At 40.1% G+C, this 25,765-nt stretch overlaps 1 protein-coding gene and 1 long non-coding RNA gene across 3 annotated transcripts; one reads left to right on the forward strand and one right to left on the reverse strand.

Moving 5' to 3' along the window:
- Window positions 1-1,791: 1,791 nt before the first annotated feature.
- Window positions 1,792-16,982, reverse strand: tmem184ba (transmembrane protein 184ba). The gene is made up of 9 exons (XM_044337504.1): window positions 16,673-16,982; window positions 16,522-16,580; window positions 14,150-14,383; window positions 12,316-12,481; window positions 7,417-7,507; window positions 7,139-7,306; window positions 6,623-6,792; window positions 6,338-6,532; window positions 1,792-5,250 (listed from the first exon to the last, which is right to left on the reverse strand). Exons 3-9 carry the CDS (start codon window positions 14,381-14,383, stop codon window positions 5,021-5,023), a joined length of 1,254 nt encoding a protein of 417 aa, XP_044193439.1. The 5' UTR covers window positions 16,522-16,580; window positions 16,673-16,982; the 3' UTR covers window positions 1,792-5,020.
- A 133-nt stretch (window positions 16,983-17,115) lies between these two features.
- LOC122971061 lies at window positions 17,116-20,643 on the forward strand. Of its 2 annotated transcripts, none has more exons than XR_006399399.1 (3): window positions 17,116-17,397; window positions 18,219-18,359; window positions 20,475-20,643. It is a non-coding gene; the product is annotated as an uncharacterized LOC122971061 (long non-coding RNA). The 2 variants fall into 2 exon arrangements; XR_006399398.1 differs by lacking the exon at window positions 20,475-20,643 and adding an exon at window positions 18,497-18,522.
- The last annotated feature ends 5,122 nt before the right edge of the window (window positions 20,644-25,765 follow it).

Below are 25,765 nucleotides of genomic sequence, written 5' to 3' on the forward strand. Positions count from 1 at the left end.
CATTGTCTATTTTATATATTAATTATAATAAATGTTGTACATATTGTACATAAAATGGTGTGTTTGTGGTTGTCGGATGGATTGAGACAGTAGATGCACACGTGGTACATGAAGGAAGTACATCTACAGGATGTGATGGACAAGTTATCATCACTCTGGTTAAAGTGTAATCAGTGAGCTTACCAAAGATAACAGAGTGACTGATAAGTGAGTTTGTGTTAAAAATAAATGATGAGAGAAGCATTATTTCTCAAATTATTCGACTAATTCAGAGCAGCTTGCTGATTCAGGCCTGGGTTTTACTTTTCATTGTTTTTGCCTTGTACAGTTCATGGAGGACATAAATGTGTAAAAAATGTGTTAGATCCAATTCAAAACTTCATATCTGCTATTGAGTTTGACAGCAGTTCACCATCAATACACCAGGAAAAAGATGAATGGTCTCTATATAAATATAGAATGTTTACCAGCTCATCTCATTTAGCAGAACTATTGGATAGCTTTATAGAATTAACATATTTGTGGCTCAAAATACAGCACTGTGTCTCCAGTGTTTACAGTCTTTCACAGTGACAGATGAAGAAAATAATGAAAAGTACTTCGACTTGTGAGGTTTTTGCTATGAAAGTATGAACACGAAGACGCACATGTTTACGCACAAGCACACGGGCAACGAGATACACGTACCTGCCAAAGGTTTAATAATATATACACAGTACATTTTGGTGAGTAACGCTGAATGTAAACAAACTTTGTTTACAGGAAAATTCCACAGGGCGGCTTTAACATAATCCACTGTCACTGTAAGCAAGGGGATTATGGAGAATGTAGTCTTAATTTTTAGATAATTCATTTTGAAATCCAAGCCCTACAAATACCACTGACCTGAACAGTTTATAAATAAAATAGTATTGAATCTAAATACAAAATTAAAATAGTACACTCGATAAAATGGAATACAGGCGCTGCAACAACAGATACAACAGGATACATTGAACTGTTTCCTCACTGTAGCTTTAAGGAAATAAAAGAACATGATGCAACTCAAAAGCATCTTTCATTGTTAATCACTAAATTAAATAAATAAATAAAAAGCATCTTTCATTAAACTTTCCCTACCAATATCTATCAAACTCCTCGTCTGCAGTTTGTAACACATGATTCCTGTTAAACATTTTAAATGAGAAATGTTTATGTATAAAAATCGATGAGAGTGTCACTTTAATGTAGCTTGTGGAGAGGAAAACTTGTGGATACAAAGTAGGGAAACTAAGTAACAGTGGGACGACAGTCTGACAGATTGTCTTGTTTCGTGCAGGCTTATATGAAGTCACTCTACATGACGCAAACTTATTGTTTCATGTTAATGTCAACAGCAATTTAAGTTCTTTAAAGAGCCTGAGGTTGGAAATGTTATGCTGAGGTGTGATTGTTGTTTTTGCTAACTTGTATATTTAAGTTATGTTCATGTGAGTTGTGGGTTTTCTATTTGTTCTGCTTTTCCCTCCACACCTGCTCTGTATCAGCCTCGTTAGCCCTGCCCCGCTTCCTGTGTCTTCCCCAGCCAATCAGCTCCTTTCCTGTTCTCCTGTTCCACCTGCACCTCTTCCCTTCATCAGGTTAGTTTGTATTTTAGTTCTGGTTTTCAGTTTGGTCTTGTGTGATCCTCTGCTCTGTTTGTTCTGTTTATCTGTGCCTGCACACAAGTTAATTAAAGACATATTCTTCGGTTCATGCTGGCTGCTACTCCTCATGACACAATATACTGTATATATTACACAACACAAGGCGTAAACTTACATACCTGACTAAATATCTTTTATTATTTCTCCAGATATTTATACATTTGACATGAAACAGTAGCATCATGAGCAGCTTCAAAATATACAAGACTAGAAACCAGAACAATCATTGAAATAATAAAAAAAAAAGACAGTTATGAATTAAAAGTACAAAACTATGTTTTTTTTTCCTGTGCTCATTGTTTACAGCATATATAATTATTTCAACATACATCACTACTATTCCCCCTGTAGACAGCACTTAAAACTTTATTTACAATGTTAGTCTACAGCCTTTTCTCAGCGATATTCGTATACGTCTCATAAGATCATGTAACATGTCACAAACGATGCTGAAGTAGAGAAAGAGGCAGAAGAGTGCGGCTTAAAAGTGAATTATGGCATTCAAAGTGCTGTAACATGGACATACTGGCTACTTTTAAATAGTAAATTACTGTTATTACAATATCAGGCAACATCAGGCAAGAAAACCTGCCTTTAGGAGCTTCAATGAAACAAAAAAAAAAACCTGTCAGTTTCCACCCTGATAAGAAAATATAAAGGAAAATTACTTTTTTTTTTTGCAAGCACAAAAAATGTTCAAATTTAAAGAAGCACACTAATAAATGCACAATACAGGGTATAAAGTAATACAGGCTCTTCTGTAGCTCAGTCATGATAAATACAATCCAGTTTGTATCCATGTCAAAATGTAGCAACCCAATTATCCAGACAACACTAAGCGATGTCTAAAAATAGGCCAGTGCTCTTGTGCACTGACGTGGCTTCTCTCCTGTTTAAAACTAATACTATATCAGGCAGAAGCAGAACTTTAAAAAAAAAGAACAAAACACAGACACAACAAAGTGATGAGAAGAAAAGAAAGTGACAGTGAAAGTACCGCTCAGACAAAGCGTTTTTTCCCTGTGCATCAAGCTTAAAGTGTGTGATAACTGCCTGCCAGCTTGTAGATAACAGTGCGAACGTGTTCCTGTCTTCTTCTCCGCACGTCCCTCTGGTGTTCATGCAGAGCTACAGCACAGCAGTGAAAGTAGTTACAGTAAACACGTCAGCAGACTCAGCATGACTCATTCAGATGACTCACAAACTCCAATTATGTGTAAAAACAGCTCTGACTGCGGTGAAATGAAATCAAACAAGAAAAAAAAAAAAAGACTTGACTGGAAGAGCAGAAAAGCATCCAAGTCAAAGAGAAGTTTATGGATTACATGAAAGAATATTATCTGTCTAACATATTGTAAAAAGATGAAAATGAAGTGGACAGATTATATTATTCTCATATTATTGTGCTGATAGAGTTTATTTTCTTAGCTTTAAAATACACCATAACTCAGGATAAGGTCTGTATAATGTGCAAAAATGGAGTTAAACTGACGACTTGGGTCCTCGCAAGAAAAAAAACTTGCAATACTGAAACCTGACTGGCCGATAAAGAAGTCATTACAGTGGGTGTGTGAGAGCAAAAGCAGAAAACTGGCCTGATCGGATGGATTTTTAGTAATTCCCAGATAATTGGAGCCAAACAAGGCAGTCAGATATTGAGATGGATGGATTTTTGAAAAGGCATTACCTTGAAATTAAACTATTCAAACAAATTTAAAGTTGAACTGAAATTAAAATTTATGTTTGCAAAGAAATCAGAATATATCTCGTGTGTTCGGTGTTAAACACACGTACCATGACAGGTGCTCTCAAATGTTAAATGTTGTAAAGGGTCAGATAATTGTACATGACAAACGCCTGTGTGCGCTTGTTGAAAAAGGGAAACCACTAGGATTCTTATAGGGGATTTTATCCTCTTTTGAAAAATTGAAAATTATGCACAATAGCTAGTTTCTACATCCTTACACAGATAAGTGAAAATTTAAATTCAGTTCAACTCCAAATGTCAAAACTGTCTGCCTTTAACATCTTGTACGATGCATGTACAGCACCAGTAAAAGTTTCTCACACTTTCTCATTCAAGTGAATGAGAAACTGTGTCCAAACCTTTAACTGCTACAGTACATTAACAAAGGGAAGGCTTGTTTCTTATGACAGAGCTCCTCTTTTGAGAACAGGCACCTATAGTTAGCTTTAACCTATATTCTTCTACTGATTTTCCCTCAATCCAGTTAACCTACATTGTGGCGTGCAGAGGTCTACTGCAGTGAATCAGCACAAGCTTTAATCCTGCCCGTTCAAATAACGCCCCAATTACAGCAGCGTAATCCTGCCCGGCTCTGCTGCGGCTGCCCTTCACTCTTGCTGGAGCAGATGTACTGTATAATCTATAATCTGCTCTCGCTCTCATCTGTTCCATCTAATATCAATAACACATTGATCCGTACAACCGACATGAACTCGTGTTTTTTTCACTTGGTTTCCCTTTAAATGCATCTCCACTCTGCTGTGAATGTGTCCCTTAAAATGCAGCAATAAACCAGGGTCCCCCCCCCACTGTATTTACAATTAATCTATTTTCTATTACTTCGTACCACTTTTTTTAGGACTGTATGACAACACTGCCATGACAGTGAAAACATTGTTTGAAGCGCAACTTATTTGCTACATTTTTCAAATGATTGCAAATGAAGACCTAAATATTCACAAAATTAAAAGTTCAAAACTTTTATGAAACTTTAATGATATTTTCCATTTCCAGTCATGGGGGAAAAAAAAAAAAATCTAATTCATCTTTTTAAGTATTTTCATGACTGAGGAAACCTTGATAAACACAGCAAATGACCATGTGAGAACAACAGGGCCTTCAAAACGCAAACTAAAAGTAACATCCATTAGGATTACTACGTTGCCACTGAGAAATACATTTGGGCAAAGGAAACAAGACCGAACTTTAACCAAAATGAAGCTTCTATCCGAGCCAGAAAAATGTGCGTTTCAAAAGTCAAGTATGATTCAGTATGTGCAGGTGTGACTCACAGACTTTCCAGGAAATGACACAACCCTCTTCGTTTTCTGGCTGGATTTATCACCAAATTATCTTAGATTGAGACTCTTGGGAAATGTGGGTGCAGAAATGTTTATGCAGGAAGGTCCTCATAATCATGATCAGTCTCAAAAACAGGAAAAACACAACACACAACTCTCTGATCATTCACACATTGAAGAAGACCGGCTGCACGGGACGATTAAGTACGTTTCCATCCGCCATTAAAACATCAGTCTGAATCCCATTCAGCTGTAAGACCAGTGCCCGTTTCTTGACATTTCCTGCTCTAGAATTCGTCGTCGGAGCTGAGCAGGAGGGTCTTCTCGGTGTCGCCGCGGGCGCTGACGACACTGAGGGTGCGGCAGACGGGCGGAGGCGCCCCCTGCTCCAGCATGGACTGCTGGGTGTACTGCTGGTAGGCTGGGGAGAAGTTGTGGATGGCGTCCTGGACCATGTCGCCCGGGTTCATGGTCTCCTTCAGGCTGCTGGAGATGCTCTTCATGGGGGCGCAGCGGCCTGCGAGAGGCGGACGAGACGAGAGAAAGGAGTTAGAGGGGAGGAGGTGAAAGAGAGAGTGAAACTGGGGTTTAAAGAAAGAGGAAAGGGAGAGTAGGGAGGGGACTATAAAGAGTGTAGACATGGGGAAGAAAATAAAACAGCGATGGGAAGAAAAGGTGAAGAAGGGATGTGTGAAAGAAAAGGGGAAAGAAGGAGGAGGGAGAGAATAGAGGAAGAGGAGATGAGGGGTGATTTAGTGGAAGAGGAAAAGGCTGGGAGAGGAAAAGAAGGGACTAAAAATAGAGAAGAGGGAGGAATGGGGCATCAGTGATTTAAAGGGTGTTGAACAGCGAGACAAAAGGAGGGAAGGGGTGAAAAAGAAATGAGGGGAAAGGAGGAATTGTACACTGGATGTGATTTAGAGAGAGGACAGAAAGGGAAAAAAGGGCTTCATCGTGATATAAAGGGACGCGAGACAGGAAGGAACCGTAAGAAAAAGTGAATGAGTGTAGGAATAAGTTAGAAAAGGAAATGGTGTCATTGGAGCAAGAGGTTACAGGTAAACAACACACCCAAAACCAAGCGAGGATAAAAAAAGAACAAAAACAGGGAGCGACTTAATACATGTGAGGACAACATGTCTAAGCTAAAAACAACAGCAGCATAGAAGAAGAAAACGAGGAGGGGACTGTGGGGTAAACAGCTTTTAACCTACCAAACTGTCCGTATGTAGGAACAGGTCCTTTGTAACGCAGCACAGAAAAAAAAAAGAGAAAAATGAAGACGGATGTGTAGAAACAGGACAGGAGAACATGACCCCATATGGTGTTGAAACAAAAATGTGAGGGATGGCCAAGAAGGGCGCAAAGAAAGGAAAAAGAAAACGATAAAAAAAGGAGAGAAAGTAAACAAAGGAGTGGGTGAAATTTGGTTTAAAAATAAGAGAAAGGAAAGGGAAAATATGTGTTGGAACAGATGGGAACAGATGGGAACAGATATAAATAAAATGGAGAAAAAACAGGATGTGAAAGGATATTTTAGAACGTTTCTGACCGAGATTTTTCCCTTTTTTTGTAACACGCAGCAAACTCCGTCGTCATCTCACCTTGTGAATCAAGACTTTTGTCCATGTAGACTTTGTACGTGAAAGCGTGACGCAGAGCCAGCGCTGCGAAAAACATCTCGATGCAAATGATGAAGTTCTGGTAACCGGCGGCGACCGTCCCCTCGCCGACAGACACCTCCACCGAGTTAATCTGAGGGATGGCCCCGCACTTCTCCAGAATGGCCAGCAGCATGCCTGACCACGGATAAGAAGACGGGATTTAATGAAGGTAAAACACTTGTTGAAACACGTGTATGTTTGTGTTATTAATAGGAGTCGGTGTACCCTGCCAGAAGGAGAGGAAGATGACCGACTTGACCATGAAGAACTTGAGCATGGGGCTGTAAGGGCTGAGCAGCTCCCGCGTGGCGAAGTAAAAGAGGAACAGGGCATACAGAGACAAACTGACGGAGATGTTGTAGATGATGGTGACGTACAGGTAACCGCTGGCAACACTGTGGTGAGAGAGAAGAAGACAACAGCATGATGTTAGTGGTGGTGATTTGTGGGTTATTTTAGTTTTGTTCTGATTATCTATTGTTGTAGCTCATGCTAAAAGCTAAAATTTCCCATTAGAGATTAAAATCCCAAACTGAAACGATTAAGGGAGGAGGTGATGATCAGTTTAAGGATATTAAATTGATCTAAAAAATTAAAGGTGTAATCCACAAGTTTATGTCATCTTGGTTGCCAGATTCTGGTGACTGTGGGTTTTTAAAACGGCTAAATGCGCAACTATTCCTCTGTTGTAATTGCACTTATTGTCAACTCAGGCTAGTTGGCAGACCTCTAACCACTTACTTGAAGTCTCCATCTTTGTATTTTCCGTAGGCCTGCAGGATAACGGTGATGATGGCCATGAGCGGTTTGACCACACAGAACTGGAGAGTGGCCTGCTTACAGAAGCGCAGGAAGCCGATGGAGTAGGCCTTCCCTCGCAGACAGCAGGTACCGTACATACAGCTGGACCTGAAGGGACAAAACACTGAGTTTACACTTACTGACGTAATGAAAATAATGAGTTTCATCTGTGGGGGATTAACAGTGTTGCAGCTAAACAGGAGAAATCTGAGACTCACTCGATGGGTTTCCCTCGGATCTCTGCCATGATGGCGCTCTCTCCTCCCAGGTATTCATAGCACAGACTCAGGAAGTTGTAAATTACAAACGCTGGTGAAAAACAGAGAGAGAGGTTGTTTTTATGTGTTATCAGACGTTATTTCCTTGTTTTTTTCCTGTTTTCTCTGTTTCTTGGTTTTGACAAAAAGTTGAATAAAACTTTAAAAATGATGAATGTTAAAGAAGGACAACAATGATCTTGACTGTGGTGCTTTATTCTTCTTCTGAATTTTCGATAAAAGTCTTTGATATGGGGGGAGTTTGTTTCTCTGAACAAATACTGAAACACCTTTCATCCATGATGTAATGGTTAGACTTCAGCCTACAGTATTCATCAGTCTTCCACTTATGAGTTTTAAATCATCATGGAAAGTATTACTGTAAACAGATTTATATTTTACGTGCCAACATTGTTACAGATTAACAGCATTTTTATATTTAAAAACCATTAGCATTGCACTTGCCAACTTTTCAGAATAGCAGCTTCAAATGGCAACAAGAGATAACTGAGAAAATAGTTTGAACGGTGACAATATCCATCAGCTATCTGTCTGACGATGATTTAGCCTCTGGGGGCAACGGTCAATATTTCAGGGTTTCAGAATTAGCCAGTGGATATCCGGATAACGGATATCCAGGCCAAGACTTCCTTGTCTGTGCACCGGGGGTTGTTTAGAGTCCAATTAGCAACTTGAGAGGGTCCAGATGACATTTCAGCTAATTCTCTCTATGAACAGATACATGCATATAAATACAGATCAATTAAAAAAAAAAAAAAAGCTAAATTGTTGTCAGATGATAGCTGATGATTGCTTTTCAGTCAATGTGTTCCACCTCTTCTGCTCTCTACACGGACTGTTTACCTGCATGCAACCAAAGCCTGCTCAAACCTGATTGGTCAATACTACTCAGACCACAAATGGAAACCAGAAGGCTTCTGGTACCAAAATCTTGCCCCATCGCCCACAGATCCTGCATTGATATGCAGATAACGGTCTACAGAGATTAGCAATGTAATACCACACACTGAGAAATACAACAGCATGAATCAGCCTCAGACCCACACACAGAACACAAAACACATCTCTTCCTGTCACACAGAAAGCAGCTGCTAGGAAACACTGCACAATCATAATGTGTTATTTATATGTTGTAGTTCAAAAACAGCAGCTGTCCACGCTTAATGAAGACATAAGATTTCTATTGTTCCAGCGGCACAATAAGACACGTAATTTCTAAAATATTTCACAGTAAAGGTCACACCTCAAACAGTTTCAGAAACTCTACTGAGTTATGATTTCAAAGTCTAAAAATAGTTCACACGTAATCACTGGACTCACAGAAATGATCACCAGTCACACCTGGATGACCAATGTCCAAAATTAACTACTTTTCTCACCTACAAAAAGTTGGTCAACTAATCCAGAAAATTCCATAAAATGTTTTTTGCCGGCCAAAATATGAACTAAACATTGTTCACCTGTCTAATTGTATCCCTGATGACACAGACACTGTGTTCATCTGAAGTCAATAAATGAAGTTTGTCATCCACCATAAAATGCAGCAAGTTATGTTATTTTGAGGCCTGTGGCAGCCAACCAGTATTGGTTTATCCACCACTGACTCTGTTATATGGCAGCATACTCTCAAAAATATTCATGAACTCACAGGAAAACACAGTCATTTGAAAACATTAAGACACATCTTATTTTTGTCTGGGAGAGGTGACTGAGAAAGAAAGAAAGAAAGAAGCATGTGATTTATATTTCTGACCACCATGACTGTCCAGACCTGATCACTGACGCCAGATCTGACATTATAGATTCAGACATAATAATAACTGAACAGTCACTGAATGGAAACAACCTAACACAGGTAAAAGGTTGACAGCCATATATCTCTGAGTTTGTGATTTTTATTTCTATGATGCCAAAATGTTCTTGTGAGGGTAAAAAAACAACAACATATTTTTCCATTTCTCACTGCTGGGATTAGGATTAGGACTAGAATTGAGCAGCCAAACCAAATCAATCTTTCATTATTAATATATTATTTAAAACTAAACTAAACTAATATGATTCCACTTGTTTTATTAGCAAAGAGCACTGTACAAAACATTCATTTAGCTTTTTTTAACATCAATCTTTAATATTAAGTTAAAATTTGTTACTTGAAGGATTCAGACTGGATTCAGATTCAATAAAATGATATCTGAATCCCATCTCCACAGTGTAGGTTAGTGTTTAGAGGTTAGTCAGAGTTGAAACAGTCAGAGCAATGTCCTCCCAGTTACACTAATCCCAGCATGTGTTTGCTTGTATTTACTGAAACTATGAGTGAGATGTAGAGCCTACAGGAGACATCAAGTGTTGTCTCTGATGCATCAAATGCAAACAGACACAGTTCCCCTCAAGTTGGAAATAATGAAACAGAACACAGAGCACAGTTGACTGAATTCATGCCGAAATGTTTTAAGTGAACCTCGAGGATCATGTACACAAACACACACACACACACACACACACACACACACCCCTCTGAAGACCCTCCTCTAACTCTTTACCATAATCTGAGACTTTATAATAAAAATCCCCCTCTGCACAAAAATATTTTCACTTTCAGAGCAGAAAATATCAAAACGGTTCTCACAAGAAAAGAATAAACCCCTCACACACACACACACACACACACACACACACACACACACACACACACACACACACACACACACACACACACACACACACACACCTTTGCCTGTGTGACTGATATTCACCTGACTGTCTCTTGTGACTGGTGGATTATCTCTCCTCTGTGCTGCTTCAGTGAGAGGGCAAAGACGACCAAGAAAAAAAAAACACAACCAGGCTAATCCTGTTAACCCCTGAGGAGTTTCCTGTCCCTGTGTGTGTGAGTTTGTGTGTGTGTGTGTTCATGCACGCGCGCGCACGCACACACACACACACACACAGTGAAGAAGTGTTTGTGTGACTGTGCATGAGGTAAAACGAGGTGAGGGTGATGGGTGTGTATCAGCTAACTGTGAAAGTCTGATAATGTGATGTATGTTGATTGTGTGTTATTGTGTGTGTGTGTCATTGTGTGTGCGTTGCAGTGTTGCATCACAACATACTTCTCAAAGCAGATCTCAGTTGTACTGCTGGCAGTGATTCTTACATCAGCTCTTTGTAGCAGAGTTATTAAATTCTCCTTTTTTCCCCACTGCCTTTACTTCTACTCCACCCACACACACACTCAAACTTCGTCACTGTCTTCTTCGTGGCCTCCTGCCTGACGTCAGATGACGCTTAGATAATAAGAGCTCATGCCATACATGCCTGTTCACTGTCTGGTTTAACAAAAGCTGCTGTAGACACTGTGACGAATACTGGTTGATCTGCTTCAAGTAGCTCTGCGTGTCTCAGCTGTTTACCATTTTGCTCTTTCACATCTCCCAAAGGACCCCCATCAGCACTGTCGGTTGCCACGGCAATACAGTAGGCCTACATACAATGAAAAGGGGAACTTTGCAGCAAGTTTGGCTGAGAGAAACTCATTATCTGACGCAGCCAGTCCGGCTGATGAGGAAGATTTGTGAGCGCAGTTGCCATGCAACAGGTCGGTCATCCTTACTCAGGAAAGGAGCTGGGCAGGGCTCAGCAGTCACTTGGGGAGTGTATGCAAACATGTGGAGGAGTGAAGGCAGAGAATAAGAGTAGATAACAAGAAGAAGAGGAAGAGGAGGAGAGACTTGGATGAAAATGAGCTGAGGGTTTGAAAAAGAAAGAGAAGGAGGAAGAAAAGAAAGAGGAGAATCATCTGTCTGTTAGAGCGATGACTACAACAATATAGATAACACTTCCTGTCAAAAGCAGAACCATACATAGAGCGCCTCCGATCTGCATTCAAATACACGTGACATCATTGATTACTCGACACAGGAAGCGACGACCCAGCTGAGTGTCCCTGTGTGTGAACTATTTCTATCCTGAGCGTCACGACTGACTGTTGAGACATAGAGGAGAAAGAGAGGAGGCAGTCGGCCGCCTTTCACCACCTTCTGCCGATTCAAGAATGTAAGAATAGACGGATATTCAAAGCATCAGGCAGCATTCATCGTGTCTGCGTCATCCATCCACTCAGCAAAGCCGCCAGCTCATCATCTCCTTCAACTTTTCTGACGTGGCACAAGTAAACAAACTCCATTCTAAAGAATAAATGAAGCTGCAGCGAGCAGTCGACCATTGACACATGCTTATATCTTCCTATAGATGCCACTCGCACTCATTCAACTCAAACCAATATCAAAATGAAATATTCTGGGATGTGTATATGCATGGAGATTTGTAGATTACAAAAAAGGCCTCAGCTGATATAAACTACATTAAACACTTTGTAGCTCCCATCCAAACATTTGTGAATCAATGCATTTAGAAAACTCTCTTCAACTCTGATGTGAATGGGGCACTTTGCTAAATTAACCTTCATCGTGGGTTGAATAATCCGTTAAGAAAGGATGGACAGACTGTTCATTCATCTCCAATCTGAACTGATCACAATGTGGTTCAACAACTCAACTGGAAAAGTTGTCAATGAGGTGGAAAGGATTTTAATCAGCACAACTTCTAGCCATCAATGGTATCAAAACAAATGCCAGTAATTGTGTGTGTTTATTGAAGACAACAGTGTATCATGAGAGCTATGTGGATCCTCTTTACCATAAATATATACCATACATATACATTTACCATACTGAACCCCAAAACAGCAATCCAACAAGCGAGCATTAGGCGAGACGATTATCGATCTATATCTATTAGAGAAAGAGAAGGACAAAGACAGACAAAACATGTCCTTACCTTCGTAGCAGTCCCTGACGGTGTCAAAGTAGACATAGTACTGGTCGTTGGTGAAGAAGAGGAGGCTGAGCCAAGAGTCGAAGGCATAGATAGGAACGATGAAGAGGATCCGTACGATGTGACGCTGCTCCCTAGGTGAACTGTAGAAACGTAGGTGCATGTAGATCTGGGACAAAGACAGATAACATGGAAATGCACATTTAATCAACATTTAACTGTGTGTTATGGTGTGAATCTTTCTTCACAAAGATGCAAACTAGAGGGTACAGCATGTCTCTGAAGAATGGAGTGGTACTTTGTTTGTCTCCTTACATACACCCTTCTGTTACTGCCATAAAACAGAAACTTGGGTTCATCATCAGACTTTTTCCAGTCATCCACTGTGAAATGCTGGTATTTCTTAGCCCACCCAGGTGTTTGGCCTTGTGTCTCCTCCTGAGAAGTGGTTTAGAAACTGCTACTGTCCACTGAGACCACTCCAAAACAGCCTTCTTTTGACAGTACTTTAGTTGATTGGACTCTTGCGTTCTTTATTCAGCAAATTCTGTATCTGTGATGAAGTTGCTTTTCTATCTCTCAGGGAGCTCAGCTTGATGTATTGGTCTTCTGATGGTGAGGTCACTTTTGGTCTGCCTGATCGTGCTTCTGAAAAGCGTTTTAGAGTTCCATGCACTGTCCCCCTTAGAAACATTTAGTCTAGCCATGATTTGATGCCGAGAAAGCCTCTCTTTGCTTAGAATAACGATGTGACTTCTGACACTTTCACTTAGTTCTGATGCCATGTTTCCCACAATGCTACTTATCTGCTGGAAACTTGAGGCACAGCCATATTTATAACAGGTGAACACTGGCTGCAAGCTGAGTACTTGAATGAGCCTCTGATGAGTGCCATCTGAATGCATGCTTCAGTGGAAGAGATACAACGCAAGGAAATCTGACCTTTTTTACCAAGGAGTTAAGTTGCCACAAATGTGCTTACATTTGATTGCTGACCTAGAAATAGTGTAGAATCTTAAATATTTCTTCTTCAGTTTACATGTCATAACTTCTTTTGTTTTCAAATGTTTCTGAATCCTCAATCTTTCGGATTATTTCCAGATTTACATGAAGATATTAGAGATTTTCAATGTGGTCTCAGACTTTTGGACCTCACTGTAGATATCAGAAAACACTTTCAACTTTGTTTTCTTCATATGTGAAAACAAAAACGGTCTCTGTGTCAGTGTCCTAAATCAAAACGTTACCTGACATCATTTCTCAAGAATGTATGAGAGGAAAAACTATAACTCCACTGTATTTCTTTTTTCATTCAGATGTCACACAGGCTTTTCATCCACCTAGATCAAATTTCACCTTTGCGTGTGTGTCCTGTAGGTGTGTGTGTTCATGCTCCATATCACAAACACCCGCTGAGGGATGTTGCCAAGCAACCCCTGCCCTTAGCTGGGCCTGAGCAGATGTGTGTGTTTGCAGGATCACATCACCTGTGCATAAAACAACACACACACCTGCCTGTCAAAAATCCAGTTTAATATGTGCAACTGCTTCTGGAAAGCCAGTCTGCACAATTGCCCAGTTTAAGTACAATTAAGACACAATAAATAAAAAAAATGTAGATGTTTTAATGTTCTGTGAATTTTCAGTTAGACGTGCTGAAAAATGGGGAAATGTGAGCACCACACTTCTGGAGACACAACATGCTGGCTAGTGGTTTTAATACTTTTACTATCTAAATATTTGCCAGATTATTACTGTAAGGCAGACAGCTAAGCAAACAGAAATCCACACTGTGCAGTGAGATGAGCATAGTTAAGCACTGTTTGAAAGGCGTTACCTGGTGACAGGTGAGGATGAGTGCGGTCCATACAAAGAAGCCAGACACAGCCTGCGCAGTGGGAGTCATGAGGAAGATGGGCTGGTCTGGGCTCAGCAGCGGGGCTTCCGGGAGCCAGGAGATATTAGGGCCTGTCAGAGCTGCCGTGGGTGGGGGCCCTGGTGCCGCAGCCAGAGGAGAGTCCTCCCCAAGCCTCTCTGAGAGCGGAACGTCTCGCCTCCATAGCCTCAACATCTGGAAAACAACAGACTGTCAAACTTTCAAGTCTAAAGAGCCAGTTGGACAGAATAAGATGACATATCAGCCAAGTAGCTCACAGTGTGTAAGTGCATTTGTGTGTGTACTGGTGAATCTATTAATTGAACTGTGGGAGTGACGACATTTTTGGGAAGTGAGGACATTTTGGCCATTTCTCACTATGTGGCTGCCTTTTAAGTGACTGAAGGTTAAGAATTGATTTAAAGATTCAGTTTAGGGTTAGGGACAGGGTAAGGCATTTAATTGTGATGGTTAAGGTAAGGGAGTGCATTATGTCAGCGAGGGTCAAATCAATGTGTGTACATATAGAAACCAGTGAAATTCTTTCCAGTGACTGTGCAGTGAAAGTATGAACATCCATTTCCACTAGTAATCATCAACCTGGAATATAGATCACACACACTTATCAATGTAATGTGTAATCTGAGTTAGAAATAGAGACAGAGGATAAACACAAGGACATTATAAGTCAACAGGTGTGACTATGAGTTGAGAATATGTGTGTTACACTTGTACAATGGTATCTGTGTTGGACTCTATGTAAAGGAGACTACATGTCCCAGAATACTTTGACCACTGCCAGATAATATGCCTGAAGATTTACTTTTCCACTCTGGGTTTGAGCGGTGATATCATACTGTATTTTTCCAAGTTAACAAAAAGCATGGACACCTCCTTGTATGATGATTTTCAGTATGAAATTATGTGCCTACATCTAAAACCTGACATTTTCTTCTATCTAACCCCACTGCAGATGTGATATAAAAACCTGGATATCATCAATTGTGGTCAATTTTTATTGGAATTAGTAAGACACAGCTTCAAACAACAGAGCGAACCCAAACCATGCTACATATCAGTGTCAACATTTGTTTTAGGGCGGATTTTTACACCCTCTGATAAGTGCATTTCTTCCTATATCTGAGCAGTGAGTCAAACAAGAATCAACATCCTAGCGAGGTTAACAAAAGATGTCATACGCTGCTGTTTCTACTCCCTGATCCTGAAGATGACTGGACTTGAAGTAGCCAGAAGACACGTTACATAAGCAGCAGCTTGTCACCGTCTCCAGGGTGACACAGCCATGTACTCAGGGTGCGTTTGTTCTTGTACACTGACAGACAGTTGTCATGTGAGAGCTCCGGGGAGACAGAGACCTTGATGTTGTGGTGGTGGGGGCTGAACGGAAGCACACGGCATAACAATAAGAGTGGGCATAAGTTCTAAAAATGGAAAAAGAGACAGTGAGAGATGCTATCCTTCATTCTGTCTCCTCTGCCAGAGCAGCATGGCAACTGAAAGTCACATTAACATGGAGAACTAACAGCACGGACAATGACAGGTGGGCACAATGCTGCCCAAACACAAGCCACTATTCAGTTCCTTTACAACACTAATCAAGTCAAAGTCGGGTGATTGAATTTAGGGGTTCCATAAAACGAATTAGGCTGCTTTCACGCTTTTATATGGGGAGACTGAGAGGATTTATAGATTCCCTGTTTGTGTGTGTGTGTGTGTGTGAGAGAGAGAGGGACAGCAGGTCGTTTGTATTGGTTTGCGAGGGATCAGCAGATCCACATGGGAACAAGAAGAAGTGAAGGCATCAGCAGCCACACACACACACACACACGCACACACACAATGCAGGTGACAGTGAAATGATGCTGTGCTGAAGCAAAGGGACATCTGTGTGTTTCATTTGAAAGGCAAAAAAGGTCTTTCTGTGGGGTCACACACACACATACACACACACACACACAGGAATAATACATGAGCGTGGCAGAAGGTCAGGAGTGAGCAACAGATGGGAAGGGGCGATGGGGGGCAGCCAGGGTGTGTTTATAAATCATAATAAGTAATGATGTGAGTGACAGCCAGACTGGATTATCATACTGGCAACAACAACAACAAAAACAACAACACTGGGATTTATTCAGGCAGAAAGCTACTTACAGATTTTGGTATTTTATTTACTTAACATTACTTCCATAACAGTTATGTTATCGTGCTGCAATGATTTTTTGCTATCTGTTGCGGGTAACTGTGATTTAACAGATTTGGATAAGCATGGAAATGACGCTCAAACACAAACAGCAAAGCCAAGAAAGACTCACCTTTGCTAATAGTTTTGTCACAACTGTTCACAGATTCACTTTCGGAGTGAGTTTAAAACCTGGAATTGAGAAAGAGACACTTCTATTAGTCGGATAAAGAAGTGTTTGTGTACAGGTAGATAATTTCTAACGCCTTTTAGACTTAACTCACCTTTAAAATCCCCTTTAGCTCCGTCAGAGACTCAACGGCCAGAAATAACCCAGAAACGGCCTTAATTCCTCCTCAGAGCCGCACCGTTGCTCCCCGGACATCCATGTTTTAGCCCACAGTGGGCAGCAGCAGCCCGTCAACCTCTGCGTCTCCCCCCAAACTCACCTACAGTTTGCCTCTCATTTGAAACAACTTTTATATTATCCTTGTAAAGCTCATGTTGGTACAAATACGCCAGAGAAAGTCTGTGTTTCTAAAGTTGAAAGAGCAAACTCCGTCATTCCTAACCGCTCCTCTTTCTCTCCCTGACTGTCGGATTAACGGCAGATCACACGGAGCTCCGCCCACTCCGCGAGGACGAGCCGGCTCAGCCAATCACACGCTGACTACCATTAATAACCCGAAAATGGGCGTGTTGTAGTCTGGTTGTAGTCTTTTGGGGTTTTGACCACTGAGCATGCGCGGGTCTATTCTTGGTCCATCAGCAGTGAGTGACCCTAACTTGCCTTTGCACTTAATTGTATCAAATCTTGTACCGTGGCCATATAAATGGGATGAAGATGGCGTTATCAAACTAAACTTAACATTTCACATCCCTCATTTAATCTCAGCACTTGTCATTTTCATATATTTCATCACACACTATAAAAATAATTTGTAAGTGCACCTTTTTATGGACAGCATAGTTAGAAATGACAGCGTTTATTTTTCATACTTCAGCTAAAGTATGTTTACACTAAGCTTGACATTATTTTAAGGCACCAGCAGCACCATCTGGTGGTGAAAGCCAACCCACTCTCTCTCCCAACTCGTTACATACAGTGTAGGTACCAGTATTATAAGAGCTCTTATAATACATCCATGGTGCCAGATCGGCTCGGGGTCCTGGGTTGACAGATGACATCACACATTATGGTTGGCTGTAGGTCGGAAAATGTAGGGATGCCTCTTCTAATAGATCCATGCTACCATTTAAACGAGCAAATTCTGATTCTGCGAATGTTTGTGTAGAGGACGGGGTGTACATCAAATAAAATGTAAATGCCAAACTACATGTAATTATTTCATATCTGTTTGTGTAGCGAGTGTAAGTTCACTATGTATATACTATACTATATATATACAGACGGTGACAAAGAAAAAGAAAAACCAGTACAGGTCTGAATGCTTGACCCCTACAGTGAGGAGATCTGGTGGTCTCTGTTATGCTATGCTATGGGGCATGCTGGCATGTTTTGGGTCCAACAGGGGTCAGACAGGCTAGAAACAAACCATTAGTGTATCCAGATGATCTGAACTAATTTATTTGAAGGTCAAACTGAAATTGAACACACCTGAAATATTGCTAATAATCCCTAATTGCATTATCTTTAAACTGTGATGGATGTTTACAACAGACAGTTTGGGAAATTTGAACTTGATTTAAAGGAATGATGACAAGAGCTTTGAAAATAATACTAAAATTGTAATAAACCAGAACGATCCTTTATGACTGTATTAGAGGTAGGCAGCCTGTGTGTGGATGCTAACAGTGTCACTCTCTCAGGATGGTATGGATATGGACATAGTGAATGCTGGGAACCTGCCGGTGCATGATGACAATGATAAAGAGCTGCTGCTACGGTGTGAAAACCTGATCTGGAACAGAGACGCTGATGCTACTGAGAACCTACCGGCCTGTGCACAGGTACACACACACTCACACACACACACACACACACACACACACACACACACACACACACACACACACACACACACAATGCAGTAGACCAAGCTGTTGTTGCTGTAGTTTGGTTTACAGACTGTTACTGTTGTTAACAGAACAATGTGAAAGTAGGGAAGAAAGTAAAGGTAAAGATAAAGGTAAGATATCTGATGAATAGATCAGATTAGATGCAGTCAAAAACATCTCAAAAACAAATGCAAATACGTCATTTTCACATGTAAACAGAGTTTTTACATGTGGCCTACTTACTGTGGATGTAGTCTCAAATGTTTGTTTTACTCAGAAATACACATCATACATTCATTTGACCAAAATATGACAAACATTACAAACTGACATAAATTACAACAATCTCTAAAATGTCTGACTCTCTTCAGCCTTGAAAAGAATCCGTCAACATTAATGGAGAACTGCTGATATTTGACTGGTTTACTTAGAGGAACAAGAGTATCAGCTCACGTTAACGAGCAAACAAACACGTTCTTAACAACACTGGTGAAGCTCTTTATTACCCAGCACTATAATCACACTTTCATGCTCAAGTGAAAAAAAACAAACCAAAAATTATCAGGATGTCTCTTTTAAGATCAGTTTAACCAGATTTTTGCCAGGTTTGATGGCACCCAAAGGTTGCCATCATGGTCCACCATGATGGCAGTTACTCCTAACCAAGGATTATAAAGCCCCTTTCAGGCATGGAGTATTTAACATTTCTGTCTTCATGATGGTTTTTGTCATTCAGACAGAGGGCTTCTCTAAGTAAACGTTGGTTACAGCTTTATTCAGACATGGCAGGACATTTACACAATGCTCAGTGATATTTGTCAGCTGGTCCACAGAGGCAGAGCTGTCACTGCTGGAGAACAGAGCTGAGTTGAAAAGTTTAATGATATGATGAAAGAAGTGTTTTCTGTTCCCTCACAGCTGCATCACTGATGGATTGTAAAACTTATTTTGCTGTTGAAGCTTTCCATCATGAGTGTGAAGTATGCTCACATCCTCTAATTTTCTCATCAGTTTCATCATTTATTAGACAGAGACTTCACACAAGATGCGAATACATGGCAAGATGAAGAAGTGGGGACTTTCATCAAATTCCTATTTGCTCACATTCATTCCTGCACAAAACGCACCCAGGTATAAAACTAACTTCTCCTGTTCCTGTTAGGAAAGTGGACTTCATGTCCTGAAAGGCTCAAATTTGTGCAACCAACACAAAACAGAATTATTCATGATGATGGAAAAATGGTAAAATGCAAAACAAAATACAGACTCACTAAACAACAACTGCTCAGACTCATTAGTATCTACTATTGAACAGTTTACTGCAGCAGGGACACCTACTTCCTTATGTGTTGTAATATGAATTGTTGGAAAAAAAGTCCTTTTTAGGGCTCTGCTCAGAACACTTAGCTTTCTATCTGATTACCTGCCTTTATGTCTTGTTAAACTAATAAAATCAAGGTAAGAGGTGTTTTCAGCTAATAAAAATGATTGGTTATCACTGTAGTTATTGTCACATTTGATTGACATATTTGATTATATACACAAATGCTATGGATACCAATAAAAGGAATATGCTCTATATGGTGTAGCAAAAAATGACACCCTCTATTGTGCAGAGAAAAACATCTTTCTTACCACTGCTGGTCAAAATCCCACCGCAGTGGTTGTGGCTTAGTCAGACATCAATCACAAGTGCTACTGTATACAGATGGACAACTGATGACCATTGTGTCTTTTGAGCTGTGTAAGTTTCTCCTACTGTGTGGATGGGGGCAGTATGGTGGGAGGTAGTGTGAGCCACCTGTGTGTTACGTCCTCCTGATGAAGCTTCTCACTGTGATCTGAAAGGAAGCAGCTGAGACATAAAGCTGTCTTCACCTTCCCACAGGTCCACAGAGGATCCGAAGTGCTGTTTCAATGCTGCTTTGGATCAGAATAGTGCTTATTGTTTAAAACATCAAACAAAATCAACTTATTGTAAGTTGTACCTCCCCTGCTCACATAAAAGGAAGTGATATCTTGCGGTGTTCCTTTGGGTTACATATTTGTGTGTATTGTGTTTTATAGGACACACAGCAGTGAGGATCGTCCCGCACCACACTTCTCCTGTTATCCACATTCTGGATGCCTTGAGAGTATTACTAGAGTATTACTGTCCTTTTTCACTTGATTCAAGACTGAAAATCAACCATCTGGTCTGTAGAGAACTACTCTGTAAATCAGGGCTGGCAGCTTCACCCAGTCACCAGAAATATTATAATAAAATTATATTTAAATTACTATTAAAGTTTGGTGTCTTGATGTCACAATCTGTGGTGGTGTTATAGTGGTTTGCAATATAGTAAACAGTCTTTCTTTGATTTGTTTTCCATGTAATTAAATGTGGATGGATGAAAAAGCCCAAATTATATTTTTTTGTCATCATAGCTTTGATTTAAAAATGAATAGAACACTGTTCATTTAATATCCCATCAAGACAAAGTAAAAACATGATTTTTGCAAATGTATTTAAATGAATTCAGGTTTGTCTCCTTTTTAAAAGATATGTTAACAATTTTTCAAATCTTTCTTAAAACAACAATCAGGTGCCAAAACAAACATGGAAAGAGGTTTTTCTTGCTGTAATCATTCTCCTGTTCATACTGACTATTAGAAGATCCCTTCATGACGCACTTACAATGTGAGTGATGGGGGACAAAATCCACAGTCCTCCTTCTGTGCAAAAATGTATTTAAAGGTTCATCTGAAGCTGATATGAAGCTTCATCCAAATGAGTCAAATCAAGTTGATATCTTTCAGTGTTACAGTCTTTTTAGTGTCAAAGTCCCTCTTTTTATTACTATACTTCCACCACAGCTCAACACGGAAACACTGTCTGAGGAAACACAAAGAGGGAATTTGATGCTAAAACGACTGTAAATGTGGCAGATATCCACTTAACTCATATAAGCTTCAGATCAACTTTTAAAAGCATGTTTGCACAAAATGACTGTGTGGACACACTTTGCCCCCATCACTTATATTTAAAGCACATTTGAAGGTTATCTTTTAACAGCCAGTATGAACAGGAGGAATGATTACAGCAAGAAAAACCTCTTTCAGCGTTCATATGGACACCTGACTGATGTTTTAAGACAGACTTGAAAAATTGTGAACCTGTCCTTTAATGTGCTAAAAATGTGTCATATCATGATATTGCAATGTGTTGATGTATTAACATCATGAATATTTACAGCAACAACAACACACAGTAATGAAAGTTATGATGCTGCTGGCTCAGTGTGGAGGTGTCAGTCCAGACAAGGAACAACATCAGTACAACAACAAGGCTGTAGAGGTTACTGCTATGCAGCGTTCTCAGCAGCTTTCATCATTAACTCTCTCCTGCCACCTCCAGGCGTTTGCTGAGGAGCTCCATGTTTGTGTGTGTAAGGAGCTGTGGGGTCACAGCGCTGACGAGACTCTGCAGGCCTCAGACCTTCACAGAATTTGACACCAGGGCATCAGACCAGCTGCTGGCTACCCCTGCCAGCCTGACCACACAGACAAGACCACCATGTGGAGCCTGGCTGATACACAGAAGACTGGTGTGAATACCAACAATACATCACTCTTATAACGGCAGCTGAAAGGCTCACAATGCTGTTGCACTGTACCTCCACATTACACACTTGTGTTCTCTTTGTTCATATCTTTTCTCTGTCATTTCATTATTTTGCTGGATCACAGGGGTTCACATTAATTTCTTCATACATCACTTATGAATTTCATATTTCTGGAGCATTTGTGTCTTGTTTCTGTGCCTACAGGCATGTGTGTTATTTATCACAGTCAGCCTGTTAGCTGAGTGCAGTGGACAACTAGTCAGTGACGTGCGCCTCTCTTTTTGTGCATAAGGGAGGATCATGCAAAAAAAAGAAAAATAAATGAAGTCCTGCCCATAACGCAGGAGGTCCTGCTGCTGCTCTGTGGGCATTTTTAGGTGGCACACTGGTCACATGTCTTAAAGGTCCAGTGTGTAGGATTTAGTGGCATCTAGCAGTGAGTTTGCAGATTCTAACCAACTGAATACCCCTCCCCTCATCCCCCTTCCAAGCATGTAGGAGAACCTACAGTACATTACACTAATTACACTAATTAAAACATACTTTTGAATATTACATTCCATTTCTGCCAAGTCTGTTCCACTAGATGCCACTAAATTCTACACAGTGCACCTTTAATAAAGGGAGCTGTCTTTAGATTAAAGTAATCATGAAATGGATTGGACTGTAAATGTTATAGGAGAAGACAAATAAATTGTGAGATGGAATATGAGAGGTGGACACATTAGTCAGTGGAATAACAAAAAACATGAATTCATCTGCAGGTCTTGAAAATTCTTAAGCGCTGAATTAAGTTCCTTCATAAAAAAGCCTTAGAGTTTAAAAACTAAATTATTAAATTTCATTTACAAATAGAATATTTCCTCTTTCCTGCTATAGACAGTAACATTAGTTCTCTTTTTTTGTATGTGTTTGCAGGCTGTCAGGAGGGTTTCTGTGTCTATAAACTACCAGTGAGACTGCTGCGAGAGGGGGTTGTTTTGCAGGAAGCTTCAGTGTTTACTATGGTGCATTATGGCAAATTCACTTTGATGAGATATTTACAGTGTTATGGCTTGTATTCATTAGACAGTTGTTTTACTTAAATTGTGTTTTCATGTTTTTAATCTGGTCACACTCACCACATTGAGATGTGCCACCAAAAAAGATCCCAAAGGCATATGATGTACTATATGCAGCTTCTGTCTGAATGCACCAACTGGAATCTTTCAGATGTAAAAATGTAAATGTTCTTGGCTGAGACAACATAAGTAATAAGGGATGTATTATGGCTGACAAATAAGCTGTCTCTGTGTGAAGGCCGGGTGTTTACTGAATATCATGTTGTCATTATATCTCCACAACTAAGTCAAGCTGTCTGTTCAGCTTTCCTCTGATCTTTGTGTCTTGTCCTTAAGACTGACGCTGGCTCAGCCGAGCTACTGCCAAACTCATTATACTGTCTCAAGTGAAGAGCATTAGATTTAGTGTTGTCATCACAACTACTAAATTGCAGTCTGAGCGGTTGCACATAGACGGGGGGGCATAAAGGATGTGTTGTTGGACCACATCCCAGTGTAGTCCAGATGGAATATGAAGGCTTGTGTCTCCATGTAGGATTTTGCTTTTTCATTTTGATGATAAAACATCAGATCTGTGTCATTACGTGAGGGTACAAATGATTCATTTTGACTTAATATGACTTTAATATGGTTTTAAACCTTTTTTAAAGTGGCACTAATCAATGTTTATATCAGCAATGGATTAAATGATTATGTGTAATGTGAAAGGTGTCGCTCATAGTGATGAGCCCACAGAGAATTATCACCAACTCTACAGTTCCTCCTAGCTTTATATAGCTTTTTAGTGTCTTTAGCCCATCGTTTTGGTATTGGGACTTGTTTGGTTCAGTTTCACTGTCCTCATCCAGCAGGAAGCTGTTTTCAGTAAAAAAAAAAACGTCTCGAAGGAGTGTGAAAATTAGACTTACATTCAATAGGTGGCCAGAAACCCAACGCCAAATGAATGTTAACATGTTTACATGATGTGTAAATAGAAAACTGTTTGTGAGCACATTCACTATAATAACTTTATTAGGCAATATTATGTTAATGTTATGTCTACAGCTAGTTCTGGCCAAAAAAAAACACTGCTATAAAAACTGCCTCAGCACATGATCTTCTCTGTAAACCACTCTTCTCAATTACTTCTTTAAGACAAAAAGATACATTTTTTTGGCACCCGCACCCATGCCAATCACATTGGCTCTCTGTTTACAAAGATGGGGAACTTCTTTTCATATAGCCAGTTATATGAATAAAGCAATAATGTCACCACTGTATTGTACTGTAGGCTAATAGTTACAATGACTAACAGACAACAAAACAACACTAAAGGAACAGGGTTCTAGCTAATGTCTCTGTCTAATTCAGGACACATGTCTTGTCCTCTTGTCTTGCTGAACAAGCTACAAAACAAATCAGTTGAGCAGGGAAACTGTCAGTTGTTGCACTTTGAGCAGCTTAAAAAACTTAGCTGCAAATGTCACCATCAGTCAGTTGAAATGCCAAATGTTGTGGTCTTTATTCTTCAACACAACTGCTAACTAAAGGCTGTGTGTTCTTGGCTTGTAAGCTACAGTTAGTACAAGTTTGTTTACATTAGGCATGCTCTAAAACCTGACCTGAACAGTGTCTGTTTGTGTTAGTTGGGCATGGTTTCTACTCCATGTCAATTTGGCACACAAAATGCTGCAAGCTAATGCCAACTTCAATCAAAGGCCCTGTACAACAAACAAACAAAATACCATGAGTGCCAACATGACTGTAAACAATATAAACACATATTTCACATTGCTTGCAGTGGCTGAATCCAAATAGAAAATGAACTGCACTGTGTCTGCCAAGACTTTAAAGCTATGAAAAGTAAAAGTAATTGAAGTTTAACACAGTAGCTCTACCACCTGCTGTTTTATCAGCTGATAGAGGGTTCAGTAGAATGCCTGCTGCCTTATACAGTATGTCACCTCTGCTCTATTTCACCGGGTTTCTCCGCTTTCACCACTACATAACAAGCAGCACGACCTAATGAAGTGCAGCCATTGTCTTTCCATTCCTCTGCCAGGTCAGCTGTCAATCAAACACCTACCCCAGCCCACCCACTCAAAGGCTTAGAGAGATTCTGATGTTTCTGGTGATATCAGAACGATTTAGTCAGAAAAAACTACAACAAGGCTAGTGAAGGTTGTCTTGTTCTACTTTTTTCTTTGCCTGTTAATCGAGGCAAGTTTATGTTGTTCAATAGTGAAAATGAAACACTGGTCCTATGGTTTTATTTCATTTTGCTGCATGTGTTCAGACTGACGTTTTGTATATTTGTGTGTTATCGTGTGGGTATCTGTTTCTTGTCAGTGTGCATGTGTAGTTATATCGTGTGTTTTGTTTATGTATGCGGGTATTGGTCTGACAGAATCTCTGGCGATGACGCCTGCTGCCTCTGTGTCTGCACATTAGTTCTCATTAGTTCTCCAACCATCAGGCCTCCTACTTTAGTGTGGGAAAGATCACTAAAGAGCAGGTGTATATATTTTAACCACTAATAAAGAAAAATATCTATAGTGTAATGAGTCACATTGTAAATTCATAATAATGAAGATATTTGACACTCACATCACTCTGCTTCTCTCACTTTCTCTTTGGAACACAAATACCGTTTTCATTCACTATTTAATTCCAACTGCTGGTTTTTTGATTGATTTTGATTTTGATCAAAAGC

The sequence above is a fragment of the Thunnus albacares genome, chromosome 20, assembly GCF_914725855.1.
Source record: "Thunnus albacares chromosome 20, fThuAlb1.1, whole genome shotgun sequence".
In the NCBI taxonomy this organism is placed as follows: Eukaryota; Metazoa; Chordata; class Actinopteri; order Scombriformes; family Scombridae; genus Thunnus; species Thunnus albacares.